General features: G+C 37.7%; 1 protein-coding gene across 7 annotated transcripts in view; it reads right to left on the reverse strand.

Moving 5' to 3' along the window:
• The window catches only part of Ankrd55 (ankyrin repeat domain 55), a 101,163-nt gene that overhangs the window by 43,660 nt on the left and 40,795 nt on the right, over positions 1 to 16,708 (reverse strand). For 6 of the 7 annotated variants that reach the window (XR_010050485.1, XR_010050484.1, XM_063258179.1 and 3 more), the window contains exons 4-6: positions 14,685 to 14,815; positions 10,569 to 10,678; positions 914 to 974 (exon numbers count right to left, since the gene is read on the reverse strand). Coding sequence is in view for 4 of the 7 variants with exons in the window: in XM_063258179.1 (XP_063114249.1) it covers positions 914 to 974; positions 10,569 to 10,678; positions 14,685 to 14,815 (302 nt within the window). In the remaining 3 variants the exon portion in view is untranslated. The other variant, XM_063258183.1, reaches the window with a different exon arrangement.

Consider the following 16,708-nt stretch of genomic DNA (forward strand, 5'->3'; position numbering starts at 1 on the left):
TGGTCACTGTTATCCGAAGGAGCCCTTCAAGCAAAAAGCTCAAAACAGAAGGGGGGTGGTGGTGGTGATTCAGACCAAAAGGAAGCTATTAAGGGGCTTATCTCTGTCGGATTAGCTGTGGCTAGCAGGCCTCCTCAAAGATAATGTAGTACGGTATCTTGTATATATGTGTTTTCAGTATTACTAGACTGTTTTACTATTACCAGTCCTTCTTGATAACATACAGCCAAACCAAACACATATTTATAAAGAAATTCCATCAAAATCCCGGTATTCAAGTTGGTTTTAAGAAGCTTGTTAAAGAAATCAGACGAGCTAATGAAAACCAGAGCTGCTTTTTAAAAGAGTTGTATAGATATAGCCAGAACCTAAGCTACTCCTGGGCAGTCCTGTAAGAACTTTGCTTGAGTTCTAACTCAAGCTTTTTTTGAAAGCATCCACAATATTGCCTTTGTAACACAAATGACACAGCAGTTTTGATAACCAGGATTAATAATGTGGCCTTTGGAACAGTTAGTCTAGAATTATTTATTTTCTGTTCTCTTTTGCTTGGAGAGAATACATCTGGAGCTATTACTTGCCATTTAAGTTTTGGGGACTTAAGAAGACAAGAGAAGGCAATATGTATTTCTCAATGTCCAGAGGGAAATTACAAAATTTTAGTCATATGACTAATGCTTAAGAGTTTAATGCAACAAAGTCCTTCCTATTAAAAGCTACCCACACCCATAATGAGGATACATTTCTGCCTCTAGATAAGCAGTGGAGACACAGATTTCGCTTCCATGGAAGGAACACAAAAAAATGTACTCCCTTTCTTCCTTTTCAGAGGAAGCCCTATGGTTCAGAGAGGCCCCCAAACCCCACCACTCCTATGCAAAATGACTGCTTATGGCCAAGAGGGTAGACTCACCTCATTGTCCTGGTGATTAATTTCACTGAGGTTGGACTGCTGCAGCAGGACTGTCAGGAGCCTGGAAGGAAAAACAGAAATGGCTCAGCGGGACAGTCATGGGGCCTGATATTAGGTATAAAAACACAACACTAGAAATATAGTCAGTTAAAAGAAAAATACCAAGATTCCAAAAACAGTGGCAGAGAGGCCACAATGAATGGAGCAGAAAGCGAAATGAAGAAGACAAACTGACAACTAATGACAGAAAAAGAGCTCAACAGAAATGAGGCAGAGAAGGCTGGATAGCAGCTATTTTGGAGAAAACAAGACATCATAATAGCTAGTGTTGATTTAATATCATCTTGTTTTGAAGTCCCATCAAGCTTTTGTTCTTCTGTCTCCATCGGTCTTAACATGTTGTATCTTATTGGGTTTTATTATATGTGATAATATAAACAAAAACTTCTATAGACAAGGAGATTATACAGAAACCATTGTTCATTTTATGTTAGTTGATTCTAAATACCCTGTAATTCTGTCATTCTCTTGAATGGTTTTACCTTGTCTTGATATATTTGATGCTAGAGTATACGAAGTTATATTCAAAGATTTCAAGGAAAGAGACACTATGGCAACTACTTTTATGTCGGGATATCTTGAGGTGAAACACTGTTTTACTTAAATAGTTATGTTTTGACCTGTGCTGTTTTGTTGTTATGCCCTCTTTTATCTCATTTTTTTATTATTTAGTTTTTTATCTTTTTAATTAAGGGAAAAATAAATAAAATATAGCAGGATATATTATAGTAACCCACTTTGATTTCCTATTAACTTGATTTGAAACCCTGTATTGCTCTCATCATCTTGTTTTGACTGATTTTCCTCTATTCTGTTTTGCTTGATAGTACCAAGTTTGAAAGTATAGGCAACAACTGTGAAGACAATAAGATTCAATATGATACCCATTCTGGTTTGAATATTATCTTCTTATGAAATCCTGTAATGTCTCCAATGTTTTGGTTTTATTGGTTTTGTTCTTTACTGTTTTGTTCAATTTTATTATAACTGATGATATAGGCAATTCTTTTTAAGATAGCAAGAGGCAATATGGTAACCATTGTTGATCACCTTATATTTTGTTTTTACATTATGCAATATGTCCATCCTTTTGACTTGACTGACCCTGTTCTGCTATGTCACATTTGGTTTTACTCTCTTCAAAAAAAGTAATAAGAACTGTGGGAGTAATAAAGCCCAAAATGTATAATTATCATTGTACAAAAGAGAGGAAAAGAAAGTTCTCTAAAGGATATAACTGCATGTATATTTAAGTGTGTAAGATAGATAACCATATTACTGAGTTTTGTTGGATTATTGAACAGAACTGTTTGCGGTCTCACTGTTTGGATGTCCACTTTATATGCATTAATTTTGTAACTTGAACAATGATTTCTAAGATGACAATATGTAATTTATTAACTAGTGATTTCCTACTGCTTATTTTTTCTGAAATTCTGTATAACTTGTACCCTTTTTCTATTTTTTTCTTTTTCTCCTTAAATAAAATTAAAAAAGAAAAGAAATATAGTCAGTTGAAGGTCTCCAAGTGAAGATGAGGGCCTTTTCCATGTGCCTGAGAGAAAGATCAATATAATGATTAAGAAGGTGCCAATGAAAAATTCCTTTGTCTTGTCTTGCCTCTTCACCATTTTGATGTTTCTTGAGGTGGTCAGGGGATAGAAAAAGAGTCTTTAGGCTCAATTTATTCATCAGCTCATCTTGTGCATATACTTCAAGAACCAAAATAATTCTTTGCTTCTTATTTATTCATTTCATGTGATCTTAATATTTTCAGATTGCTTCTCTCCAAGTACCTATCTCACGCTTTTTAAATATAGATAGTACTGGCAGATAGTCTGCATTTACAATTTTGCTCATTCTTTGTAAACTATAAAACTTTAAGAGCAAAAGATGATGCGGAACAGTGATCAACGATTCTCAGTCATAGGCTGTTACTCTATTTGGGTCCATCACTTGGTTGACTGACGTCAGTACTGTTTCTGTCAGAGAGAGAGAGAGATAGTTGGACACAATGGTCAGGCCCCAGACTCTGTAGCTGAACTACCTAGGTTCACATTCCAGCCTTGCCACTGACTTAACTTTGTAACCTGAGGCAAGTTACTGAAACCCTCTGTGCGTAAGCTTCTTTATCTATGACATGGAGACAATAAATACCCTTCTTATAGCCCAGTGTTGAAGGTTAAATGAGTTAATTTGCACAGAGTACTTTAGCATGCCTGCAACACAGAAAATTTTATTTCTAGAACTCTTAACTTTAGCAGTTTGAGCACAGACCCAATCTCAGATCACTGGGAAAGATTTGTAAAACAGCAAACATCTGGACTCTAAATTCAAGGTTTCTAACATAGGTCTTGGAGAAGCCTACTTTTTTGGTTTAGAGAAGTTGTTTAGGAGATTCTGGTAAATAGCCACATTGTTTCCAACCATTAAAAAAGATAATGGATGAGTTACTCAATGGACATCCATCCAGAGGATAAAAAAAAATAATGCAGGGCAGGTAGTGAATGAAATTCAAAATTTTTGGAAGAATTCTTTGAAAAAATTGTTTAGTCACTTCTCCAATCCATTTTTATGCTTACTTCACTCTTAAAGCACTGTTTTAAATTAGTACTTATATTAGAAGAAAAGAAAGCTAGATTAATCATTGCCTTACTAGTACAAGTGACACAAAGAACTTAAGTAAGGATGAATCCTGGTCATAGCTGTGAGGCTGAAATAGCAAGGAAGCCAGTGATTTAAATCTAGGCACTGACTTTTGGGGATCTAGGCTGCTACAGAGATGTAATTCTGACCTCACTGCCATGGGATCTTTTTGAGCTTATGTATCCTCAAGTGTACGATAGAGGGAATGACAAGCATCAGTGGTGTGGAAGACAGAAGGCACAACAGGTGAAAGTTTCTGGCACACAAACTTAGAAGGACCAGATTCCATAACTGAAAGCAGTACATCTCTTTTATACTTTCTCAATTCTGTCTGGTAGGAATGCATTATAACAACAACTGAATTTAGACAATGCTGTTGGTTTTTTTATAATTATTTCACCATGGGATATATTTTCCCATATATTTTACCCGTGGCTGCTTTATGGATACAGGCAGGGTTTCGTCCCCACACCGTTATTAGTGGTCAGTGTCTAAATCCCAGGCCACTTTTAGTGGGGCACAGTGAGAGAGGAAGGCTGGCAGTGAGCTGGGTCCAGCAAAGTTAGATTTTCTGACAGCCCTGAACAGACCAAACTCTAGTGCAGAGTGTTCTCACTGAGAGAACTGGGCCTCTGATAAGATTAAATGGAGGTGGGCAGAACAAGGGCTCTTGTCACATGCTACGTAGGTCTCTGAAGGTTGTGGTTGAACCTAACCCTGGATGCTACTCCATTTGCTCTCAAATACAGTCTCTGCTCTGCAGTATCATGGTCTGAGGCTGACTTCTGAGTGCGGCATCCACCAGGCTCCCTTGTATTCCTTGACTTTGTATTGGATTTGGCTAGTTGGAGTATAGGCGAGAGGAGGTGAGAAAGGCAACTTCCTTTCTGGCAGTGACTGCCTTCCTCTGCCTATGGCCCCCATTCCTCTTAGGCCCTTCTCTTATAGCCACATCAACCACCACAATTCTCAGAGGATCCAAAACAGCTCCCTTCCATGCCCTATTTGGGCTACCGAGTGGTGACATTTTCTTGCTCTTTAGGGAAACATAGATGTGGAGTAGAGAGTTAAATTATCATCTGTTGTTGGTTAGTACTAAATAGTCTTTCACTAGAATTTCTTCAGTTGCATTCTTGTGATATTGTGTCTTCCTTGTCATGACTAATTATGCCAATCTGTGTTGCTATATTCCATTTAATTCCTATCTGTAAGCCTTCAAAACTAGACACAGATTTATAGATGAAATCTCTGTTTCTGTCTTTCTGTCTCTGTGTTTATCTGTTTCTCTTGTTTCATGACAGAACAAACCATAGACCTATATTGCTTGCTAATGCTGTCATATCATAATGGCTAAGGATCCAGCATGTCCTAGAAGCAGATGAGGTTTCAGTCTGGCCCTTTTTTGCTGTTTTGTGTTGCACAAGCAAGATGCTTGTCCACATCTGTCACCATTACCAGGCAACCTGCAGTCATTTTCATCTTGTTTTCTCAGAGCTCACATTTTGTGCTTTAGTGGTCAGGGGTATTTCTGTCCACAACCCCCACTAGCACCAATTTCAACTCCCTCCTGTTCTTGAGTCTCACGGGCAGCACCATGAGGCCCACCTCAGCCATCTACCAGAACAGCAAGTCTGGATGCCCAGCAGGAACCTGTCCAGACATGGAAAAGTCTATGAGCACAGGGCAGGGCCAGCCCAATCTGCTTATTAAATTCTCCATTCCCTGCCAACCAGCCAGGACCTTGGGCAAGCTATGAAACACATTACGCTTGTATTCTTTTATCTGTAAATTGAAAAGAATTCTAATTCCCAATTCTTAAAGATTTGCTATGACTTGATATGAGTCAATGTATACAATGTACTTACAATAGCTATTATATGATAATGAATATATTTAAAAGCGCCTGCCTTCTTTTTTTTTTTTTTGAATCTCCCTTGTTCATCTAAAGCTCAATCAAGGGTGGAGAAAATGGTTTCCAAGCCCTCTGTTTCCCCTTCCTACAGTTGGCTGTCTATACGAGTATGCTTAGAGAAACAGCCAGGTGACGGGGGTACCGACTATAGAACAGGACCCCAAGGAAATGATTTCCTTCCTCCTTCTAGCTGTAGTGACGAGTGATGAAAACAGCCAAAGCTTCTGGCACTGTGGTGGTGGTAGGGAATCTGCCAGTCACTATGGAGACCATGAAAAAGGCCTTCAGAGAGCCCTGGGGCTGCTTTCAGAGGAAATTGCTCCCTGCCTTCCAACACTAGCATGTGCAGTGTTGTACAAACAACTCTGTTCTCTTTGGAGCTTTGTCTTAATGATCATGCCCCTTTTTACACAAGAGCCCTCTGAATGTCTCAGCCAAGGGAGGAAAAAAAAAAAAAAAAAAAACAAAAAAAAAAAAAAAAAAAACCTCAGAGGATCTGAAAAGAAAAAAACTTGGACCTGCTGAGAAGTAGAGCATTCAAAGCAGGAAAGGTGGGGGGGTCTGTGAGATGAGACCTGTGTTCCTTTGCTTTTGTTAGTTCAACACATCTTCATATTCATAATTATAAACCATTTAATTCCTGCATCTGCTCCGATCCCCACTGCACTGGGGTTTGGCTACAAAAGTAGACTGGCACTGATCAGCTTGGTAGGGAGTTGTTTCCAGGAGGAATCAGAATTCCTCAAAGGTCAAAGGCTAACCAGAGTGTCTCCTTGGATTGTTTATAAGCAGCTTGAATTTGAGGCTCCCCTCTGAATAATCTTCAGTAAGCATTAAGTGGAAGGGAGCTTGCTCAGAGATTTTTAACACCCATATAAACACCTTGTGGTCTGTACCTTCTGCTTATTATGAGGACAAAAATTTGGATGTATCAGCATAAATGAAGGTGGCAAAGAAGTTTATGGAGGGCACAGTGGTTGATTTTAATGTTCCTAGGGTTCTGAAGTCTGGCAGCAGTTCATTTCCCTGCAGCAACACAAGTAGGAGCACTGCTCACATCCTGACATCCTTTGCAGTGAATGTGTGTGCCAGCCACTAAGACCTGCATATGTGGATCTGTGTGCACCAAGGTGAAGGCCAAGACGGAAGATGATGATGTGGCAGTAACAGGATTTCATTCTTTAGTACTGATCTATCATATGTCTTTCTATTTATTTTCTATCACACCATTATCATTATTGTTAATATCAGTCTCATATCATCAACAACACTTCCTGAACACGGTCAATATGTGGGGAGCTGTGTTCCTTATTATACATATATATTTGCTTCCTTCTGTCTGTATTCCTATAATGTAAGGGCTTTCGTTCTCCCTGCTTTCTAGTTGGCAAAAGATGAGGCCAGGTCAGTCTGACTTCTGGTTATTCTTGACCTTAACCTAAGAAGGATTTTAGTTACATGGAAGAAGATAAAATAAGTGAAGAAACTAGACAAGGGAAAAAAAGGGTAGAATAAAAAAGATGTGATAGCACTACATGCGTGCCAGAGCTGGGATTTCAGTTGGGTTTTGAGTTTTCTAAAATTATAAAGAGACAAATGTGATCATAAATCACAGAGTCCGTGTAAATGCAAAATAATTTTTTGGGAGCCCAGAAATTCCTCTTTGAGGAGAAAATTTTCCTGTGGTTGCTTGTATCGGATATTTCAGATGCTATAATGAGTAAAAAACTTACTGACAATGAGCCAGTAAATTTTGTAAGGCTGTTTCTTGTAAGGTCTCTCAACCTAGGTCAATGGCTTATTAATAAAATATGACCAAACTGACAATAGTGGATCTGAGAACACAGCAATCTCATTGGACAGGTTATGTTCAGATGTTAGTAGGCAGTTACTTAGTTATCTTGTGCCTCAGTTTTCTCACTTGTTAAGTAAGGATAGAAATATATATATAAAATAAGGAACACAGCACTCCATATATTGGCCATGTTCAGGAAGTGTTGTTGATGATATGAGACTGATATTAAGAATTAACTTATTGCACAAAGCAGTGGTAAAGATTAAATGAGGAAGAACATAGAAGACAATTAGAATTTTGGTAGGACATGATGTCACTCAATGGCACCATCGTCACTGTAGGCCTTAGGAAAACTGAGTGGTCAAATAGGATCCCAGTATTCTAATAGAAGATCTCTGCCTTCCCCACCATGGTGATGGGGTTAAGAAATACCTATAAACCAGACCAGTTCTTTTTTAGTTTTTTAGAAAACAATTCAAAGTTTATGCTAATACACAAACAAATGGATGACTAAAGTCCTGCTCTGTGACAGAATGTGGCTTGCTTAGTTTTTGCTTTAAAACAACTTTTTTTTTTTTGAGACAAGGTCTCACTATGTAGCCCAGACTGGCCTTAAACTCCTGATGATCCTCTTGTCTCAGCCTCTCTAGTGCTGGGATTACAGGTATGTGCCTCCACACCTGCCTTCTGCTTTAAATATTTAATTCAGACGTTATTTAATGCAGTCTCTGCCATGACTGTAAAATTTCTTAATAAAACTATAAAATATTTAATTTTTAGTTATTAATTTCACAGGAAATTGTTTAAGGCAATCTGAGTTCTAGATGTTCTTTAGGTAATTAAGCTAATTGATTTGCTGCATGACTTGTTAGAGTTTAACTCAGTTGATTTGCAGGACATTTATTAGAAATAGTAATTTTGGTTTTGGAGTAATTTCAACTTTTGGGTTTTGTTAGTTAAAGCAGCAAGTATTATCACTGACTAAAGCAGGATTTTATCTTTTAGAATCAAATGTCCATTCAGGACAATATAACCATATCATCAGCACACACAGACAGATTTTTATTTTTCTGGCTTCAATTCATCCAAAGGTGATGGCTACATCATTAGGTAAAATTTTAAGAGAAGGTGAGGCCCCTGCTCTCTGCTCTTCTCCCAATTACTACAATGTAACAGAGATCCTAGAGTGTCCAGGGGGTACTGCTGGGCATAATAAAAAGAAGGTATTCAAGCCCACAAATCATGGAGCAACCCCATGATTATAAAACACAATGTGGATTGGTTTTCAATTTATTATTGCAATGATTTTAGAGCATGAATCTAATTGACTGACCTAACTGACCCTGAATATAATTTTGACCATAAGGCTTAGTTCACTTCTCAGGTGCCATGAGTATCTGATGGCAGAGATAGCCAACTTTTCATCAAAATCCATGTCTCCCTTTCATGGAAGGGAGACTTAGATTCCTTGTGAATGACTATATTACCTGAACTACAATGTTCCAATGACTAGTTTTTGGTGGAATGTGACCAGAAGTGATGGTGTCATTTGCAGGTTAAGGTTTTAAGAAATAAGTGATGTTCCTTGATACTCTTCTTTCCTCATCTGCAGGATGAATGCAGGGTCCTCTATGATCCTGGGGGACAATGGAGCCACAGATGGGAGAAGCTCATGTCCCTGAATTGCCAAATGGAGGGGCCACTTTGCCATATTGGATTGTTATATGTCTGAGAAGAAAATTTTCATTTTGTTAAAACACCGAAGCTTTGGGTTTTATTGGTTACAGTGGCCTTTATTACCATAATTTAGGACTTTGTCTTCTGGAATCAGCTAGCAGATGTTAAATGGGCTTCTTTGAATGAGGCAGAGAAAGGCAGTTAAATACAGTAAATCAAGGCAGAATAATCTCTTTATTTTGGTACTGGGGATTGAACTCACGACCTCTCAAGGCAGAATTATCTTAAAAGGTAAGTTTTAAACTTATTTTCTAAAGACCACTCTTGGAAAACAGCATATAATTTTGTGGTTAAATAGTTGTATGGTTGTCTAGAAAAGTCATTGTTGTTTCTTTTTTCTTTGCCCTTTTTACTTAAAATTCATCACGATGGAGTCATTCCCTTATACGCAATGTTTATTGATTGTTAACTGTCTGGGCTTCTCTAAATTTCCTTGCTTTGTTGAGTTTTGGGTAAATTCTAGTTTTCTGTTATTTCTGGAAATAGTCCAAGGTAGTAAGAGGCAAGCCTTGGGAACAGTCCTGAAATTTCCCAGGCCCTTTTACTTTTCTGTAAAAGTGACTGAAATGAAGAAATCTTGTTATCTCTCATTCTGATTGTGTCCTTTTTTTCCACAACCCTGCAGAACTCTAGGTTTTAGTTTTGTACATGGTTGTAGAGGGCAAGGCACATAGAAAACTCCCTGTAGTGCTGGGAAATACCACATTCCTGCCAAAGGTACATGCAGTACAAGCAGAAGCAAAGGAAGAGCCCCAATATTACCATTTCATAGTAGGAATTGTTACCAGTGGCTGAGAGGGGCTTTCAAAAGAATGGAGACAGAGGTCAAACAGATGCAAAGCAATTTCCCTTGGTCTGAGAAAACCTTTTTCTTGGTTGTTCAATTGTCTTACAAAAATTCAGTCTCCTCATACAACTACTTTCTTTGAGTATCTCCTCTCACACGGCTTCCAGGAGCCCAGGCTGGTTTTCCTTCTAACTTCTTACTCCCAGTTCTTAGCTGTGTAGATTCTGTGTTTAGGCAGCAACTTCTCTGCCCAGTCATTGTTTTTTTTTTTTTTTAAATTGTATTTGATATTCTTCAAAGTGCATATAATTATTAGAAATCTCATTTCTTGCTTTACCAGTGGGTCACTTAACCCTTCTCTGGGACTAGAACCTAAGTTGGTCCATAATAAGAGTTTAATAAATACTAATTCAATAATAATAAATATCTAATTCAACCAATTCACTAGTTTTTGACTAATTGACTAATTGAATGAGTACATGAATTCCAAAGCATTTTTTCTTAAACCAAATTCTAAGAGAACAAGGTCTTATTTAAACAGAAGAGGAATGAGATTAAAGTTTAAGTATTCTTCTCTGTCTGCCACAACTTCAAAAAAATTTTTTAAAAAAGGATAGATTTTTGTTTCTATCAGCTACAGAGGAATGGATATTAGATGATTTCCTAACATAAGTTGGATCTCTCCCAACTTGTGTGTTGTAAGGACCTGGCTGCTTACCTCACATCGGGCTCGGCAGTGGCAGCATGAAGTGGAAGGCGGCCATTTTTATCTGGGATATTGTGCTTGGCACCATTTCTGAGCAGACTCACACAGCCTTCAAGCCAACCCTGAAAGGCAGGAGCAACCCCATGATTATAGAACACAAACTCCTATAACACAGCTCAACAAACTTTTCCTAGTCCTGTTCCCCTTCTTTGGTTTGGCTAAAAGCATGTGTTACTTGACCTGAAGGAATTAACCACAATTCCAATGAGACACCTCAAGACAGGATAAAAATCTTGAGGTGTAGATTTTTCAACTTTTCTGGAAGACAAACCCCAGACTCTCTCTCTTTTGCCTCCTACTTCTTCTTTTCAGAAGCATTCTTACTCCCTTGATAAGCTCAGTTTGTAACAGTTCCCAGAGCCACAGGGGATGACTAATCTGATTTAGCCCCTCATTCTATGGGCTTATCTTAAACTCATGCCTGTCCTTGGCTTGACTTGGATGTCAATATCAAATTCTTAAAAAGTGGACACCTATACCATCTCTGAGTTTCAGCGTCCATTCTTTACCTCAGTTTATCTGTGTCTGATGCTTTACCTGGGTCCTCACTTCCAAGTGCTTTTACTAGCAGCCATAAGATAGCATCTTGCTTATTCTAGTCAGTTCCCATCTTAGTGCCTAGAGGCCTAACCTGAGCCTCACTCCAATGGCAGGGGTGTGATGTTAACAACCTGACACCATAAACATGGAGGTTTTGTGAACATCTTCCAAGGGCTCCTCATTGGTGTGTTTTACTTACCTATGAATTCCCTTACTACCTGCTGTCCATTCATTGGTCACATTGAGACATGATATTACTGTAGCCTGCAATTGTCCCTTCCCTGGCCATGTTTGTAGCTGGGTCACTTTCTTGCTATCTTTCCCATTTCAAAGGTCAGAAGTGATCTTTACCTAGCCCTCCTTCTCTGCCTCATACTGCTTTCACATTTGATTCTCAAGCTTTGGAGGAAGCCTCCTACATTTATCCAGAACTTCTGGGGTTACTCAACCAAATTACACATAGCCTAACAATAAATGAAACAGTTATTATAATGAATAATGTGTGAACTCTCTCTTCTGTTCAGAAATAGGCTTCCTGCCTTTCTCTATTCATGTATAATTAAGCCTCAAAATTTCCTAGTAAGATGAAAAAGATGACTAAAGATTTCCCCCCAACATAATGTCAGAAGCATTAAAAATAAAAAAATGTTAATAAATACAGGAAGAAGAAGGAACAGAATGAAAAACTAACCTTTCAGTTTTGAAGTCTGGAAAAGATCTGTCAACATCAAAAATCATAGGCTATAAAATTGAGTATGGTTCTGTAGAATTGACTAATTACATCTAAGTGTTAAGTAGGCATAAATGTTTTCCTGGAATTGTCAGTGTTGATTCATAGTTTACTAATATAGCATGTTTTTAGTTCCTAATGTTGAAGTCATCATATTCTCAGATTAAAAGGAGGAAAAATAGACAGAAGACCCTAAAGAAAAGAACAATGAACAAATCTTAGAGTTGCCCAAAATGTACAGTTTTTGAAAAGCAGATTTTTGGTGGGCAAAGATTTGAAACACTGAAAAAGTAATAATTTTGCAACATTTCCTGAGTCTGCATGTGTATGTCTCTGTTTCTCTCCTTTTTTTCAGAAAAAAAATCAGGAAGCTAATGAAGATATTTTAAATTTTTGTTGCTCTTCAAAACTAACTACATGCTGGCTGACTCCAGATGCATTTCTCCTTCTATTGTGATCAACTTAGGTTATTGTTTTTCCTACACTTTTCAAATGAAAGAAGCACAAAGAAGTGAAGCATTTGCCCAAGGTCACACATAATCTACACTGTATTTACAGCTATGATTGAATGCTTGAATGCAAACACTGCTGGGAAGAAGTGGTGGACTCTGCAGTACAGTCTCCAGGACACCTCCTTCCCATGAGCCTCAGCAGAGTTGAACAGAAGCGGGTCACATAGAGGCTGGTCATAGTTAAGGATGTGGCACTGTTATGAAGTAGTGGGGTATTGTCCCACAGTGACCAAGAATGAATCTGTAGGATGGAGGAGGTAGGGTGCAAGCAATTTTATTTAAAATGTATAAAGGTGAGGAAATAAAGTTCCCAGTAGCCTGGAAGTGGTTTCTGAGAAGGATACCCCTGAGAGCTCTTTGTGTAGGAGTTTTTAAGAGATTTGGAAGAGAGTTCAGCCTGTTGTATTAAGCAATATAATCTCTACCCTATAGGAGACTACATATTTGGGGGTTCAATCTATGCAGTATTCATGTAGGGTCCATATGCCCTTTAGCCAAGGGCCTGCCTGATCATGCTCTGGGAGGTCTCAGACAGCCAGGGACACCTCGAAGATAGTTTTGTAAGATTCCTGTAGGGCTGTGACTCAGAAGATGCCATTCTGGGTTTCCTGACTCCATTTGGGGGCCACTGGCCTTACTGCCCAATAGAATCTTAACTCCTGCCTCTCTAATACTATTATAGCACCAAATGGTATCACTCGGCTACTTCCCATACACTGCTCCTTGGAATGCCTGCCCATAAAGAGCTGCCTGTAAAGGTGTCACCTTTTTGGGTTCAAGAATGTCCTTTGTGATTCACTTTGGTGTAGAAGAGCACTTCTTCTAAATCCCTTGCATGGATCCAGCTAAAGAAATCTGAAACTTAGAATTTTAGGAATTTGAAAGCAATAGTTTATTCTCACCACATACTACAGGCTAATGGCAGTGAACTTGAGAAACTGCTTCTATCTACTTAACAAATTGGTCTAAATGTTCTCTTTTCCTAAGCTTAGATATCAAAAAAGTCTGCAACAAGAGCAGTTATCAGGGCATATACTATAAAGGAGATGACTGGGAAGACAGTCACACATCTGTCTGAGATACGGGACCTCAGCTAGCACCAACAGAACAGTGGTTTTCAAACTCCAGAGAGCATAAAAATTGTCAGTGAAATTTGTTTAACCCACAGACCTCCTCCATCCTTTGTCCTCTGTTCTCTAAATGTCTGAATAGGAGATCTTGGGTTTATCCCAGGAACATGCATTTGAAACAAGTGACTTAAGGGATATTGACACAAGAAATCTGTTCATCACACTTTGAAAAACTCCTTTCATATACATTTTTGAGTCTTAGAGAAAGAGTTCATACAAATACATAATGAAAAATTAAACTCTAAAGACATCTCTGTGAGGATTGGGCAATATATCATTGCATTTTCTGCTGGATGGTGGCAGGGAAGGGTAGTGAGTTTAGAGAGGGGATGGTTTTTGCTTTAGCAGAGCATCTCACTGGGGCTGGTACAAGATGAATCTATCATCTCAGTGACAGCAATAACAAATGCATGAGTCAGCAATGACAGGGATATGGGGGCCACGATGAAGATTTCTGAGTACCTTCCTGGGGAGAAAGGAGAATGATATCTCCCACATGGCAGTTAGGACTTGCTTGACATGGACTCAAGGCAGCCTAGAGCCTCCCAGAAGTATCATGGGGAGCATTTGAGAAGAGAGGGCTCAGAGATTTTCAGTGAGTCTTAACCAAGTTTGCTCTAGGGTTAAAGAAACATCAAACTGACATATTCCTTGTAGGGTCTGGCATCCTATAGTTTCTAACTTGAATACAGACTTGGAACTAAGTCTTGGTACCTCCTGTACTTCAATCTCTCCTTCCCTTTCCTAGATCGCACTGTATCTCACATTGTGCAGCCTGGAGCATCCTTTTCACTACTCTTCCCCCTCAGATGTTAACTGTATCTCAAAAGGAGAACATTCCTGCTGTGTTATTTATGGAGGGTGTTCTTTTATGGAGGGACCTGAAATGTCCCAAATTTTGATGTTGGTAAGATAAAAAAGAATGTTTCTCTAAAGGTGATATCTCCTGTCTGTTAACATTGGGAGGATCCAGTATTTAAATTCATAAAATCATGTAAGTGTTGACATAAATGTTGACGATGATTGCTGTAACACTTGGGTTCTATTTCCAGTCGCCAGCTCCATTAAGATCACTTTCTTCAAGAGGGAGCCCCCTCCAGAACAACATCTTTAGCACCCCTGCTTCTTTATCCTTTTAACAGACACCAGTTGGTACCAGGTAGGTTGCCAGGCATAAACTCGTGCGGCCACAAGCATCCTGCATGTTAATGTTGGCGCCCATCTTCAGAAGCAGCTTCACTGTGTCCACTTGACGTCCAGAAACTGCATGCATCAAGGGCGTACATCCTGGAATGAGAAATGTCAGCAGCCTTTAAAAATATTTGACTTATAAAATTTATGAGCAGACTTTATTTGTCTATTCATTTATTGTTTTTTTTTTTTTGCAGAATAAATCCAGCTGTTGAACTGCTGTATGAGATTGAAGAAAGATGAAGATGATTTTGCTCATTTATATATAAACTATTTTTTATGGCACTTTTTCAGTCTTCTGCAATTTTGCAACAATTTGATTAAAGCATTTTAGGCAGATGATAAATATCATATGGGGTCAGCATAACTTGGTACTTAACAAGTTTTCTTCTGACTTGGCTTGAAAAATCCAGAATCCGGAAGTACCTCTGGAAAGCAACTCCAGCCAGGCAAACAGGTCCAACATGCTTTTATTGGGGGTTGTGGATAGGAAAGCTATGTGGTAGCATGACCTTGGGTTGTAAAAATTCTTGCTAAAGGAGCCCTTGTAATAATTGATACTAAAATTTCTCTGTTTTAGAATCAATATAGGCAAAAGTATTTGGCTTTCTAAATGGTTTTCTTCCTGAATAAAAATAATGATGAAGTGACACATTTTGATTAACTTTGCAGGGCTGTTGGAACAAGCCAACCTAGCGAAGTAGAATGTAGGTGTTTTGCATTCCTTAGGGTGGAGAAACCAAACATCAGACACAACTTCTTGCTGGCTGAGACTTGTTTAAGTCTTTTGATTTGAGAGTCACATTGACTCTACTCCTTCTCTGGAAGCTATCACTCTGAGAGATTCCTGAGAATAAGAAGATCTGAGAAATGCTATTTGGAAAAGTAACAAAAATAGCAATGAAATATATTTAAGAATCAACCTAGCAGAAGAAAAGCAAGACATGTAGGGAAAGCATATAAAAGAAGAATTAAAAAAGAAGAATTAAACATATAAAAGAAGAATTAAACATATAAACATATAAAAATCTAGGGTATTTATGAAAGTTAGACTCAGTATAGTAGGGCTATTAATTTCCTGAAAATGAATCAATAAATTCAGTGCAATTCCAATAAAATTTAAATAAAGCTTTTGTAAAATTAAAAGGAAAATCTTAAAGTTTATTCATAGGTGCCAAAGACATTTCAAGATAATTTTAAAGTAGACAAAGGGGAGGGAAATTGTATTATTCATCAATAAGATTTATTATAAAATTATGCAAATTAAAACAATAAATAGATCAACAGAACAGAGAGCACAAAATAGTTGAACCTGTATAGGAATTCATATGTTACTATAGTGACATACAGGGAAAAAAAGATATTTAATAAATGATGTTGGTCAACTGGGTCTAACAAAAGGATAAGCCAATGTTAGATTCAGACTTCACATCACAAACAAAGTTCTGGTAGAATATGAATGGCAAAATTTAATAATTTTAGAAAGAAATATAGAAGCATATCCTTTTAACCTTAAGGTTAGTAAGGCCTTATGGCAAAATATGTAAAGACTACAAACTGAAAAAAATGCCTTATTACATTAATTTATATTCAGATTTAAAGTTTCTTTACTATAAAAACAAAATAAAAAGGCCAGATAGTGGGAGAAATTATTTTAATTTATATAATAAAGAACTATTAGCTAAACTAAAGACTGATCCAACTAGAAAGAAATAATGTAAGAGAAAAAAAAAATCATGTGTATATACAAGTAATCCACAAAAGAGAAAGCATACACACAAAAAACATAAAAGATGATCTCACAAGTAGGAGTTATATATTAATATGACATTTCATACTGCTTTATACATTTTGAGTTAGTAATTATTAAAATTTAAAGTGCCATGTGTTGTCAAATATTTGGAAACTCTTACTGTTCCCTTAAGTTTAAATTAGACAACTATTTTGGAGGTAAACTTGACAAATTTAACAAAATTGAAGGTGTTCATA

The sequence above is a fragment of the Cavia porcellus genome, unplaced genomic scaffold (genome assembly GCF_034190915.1).
Source record: "Cavia porcellus strain 051 isolate PalLab524CR breed Dunkin Hartley unplaced genomic scaffold, mCavPor4.1 scaffold_11, whole genome shotgun sequence".
Lineage (NCBI taxonomy): Eukaryota > Metazoa > Chordata > Mammalia > Rodentia > Caviidae > Cavia > Cavia porcellus.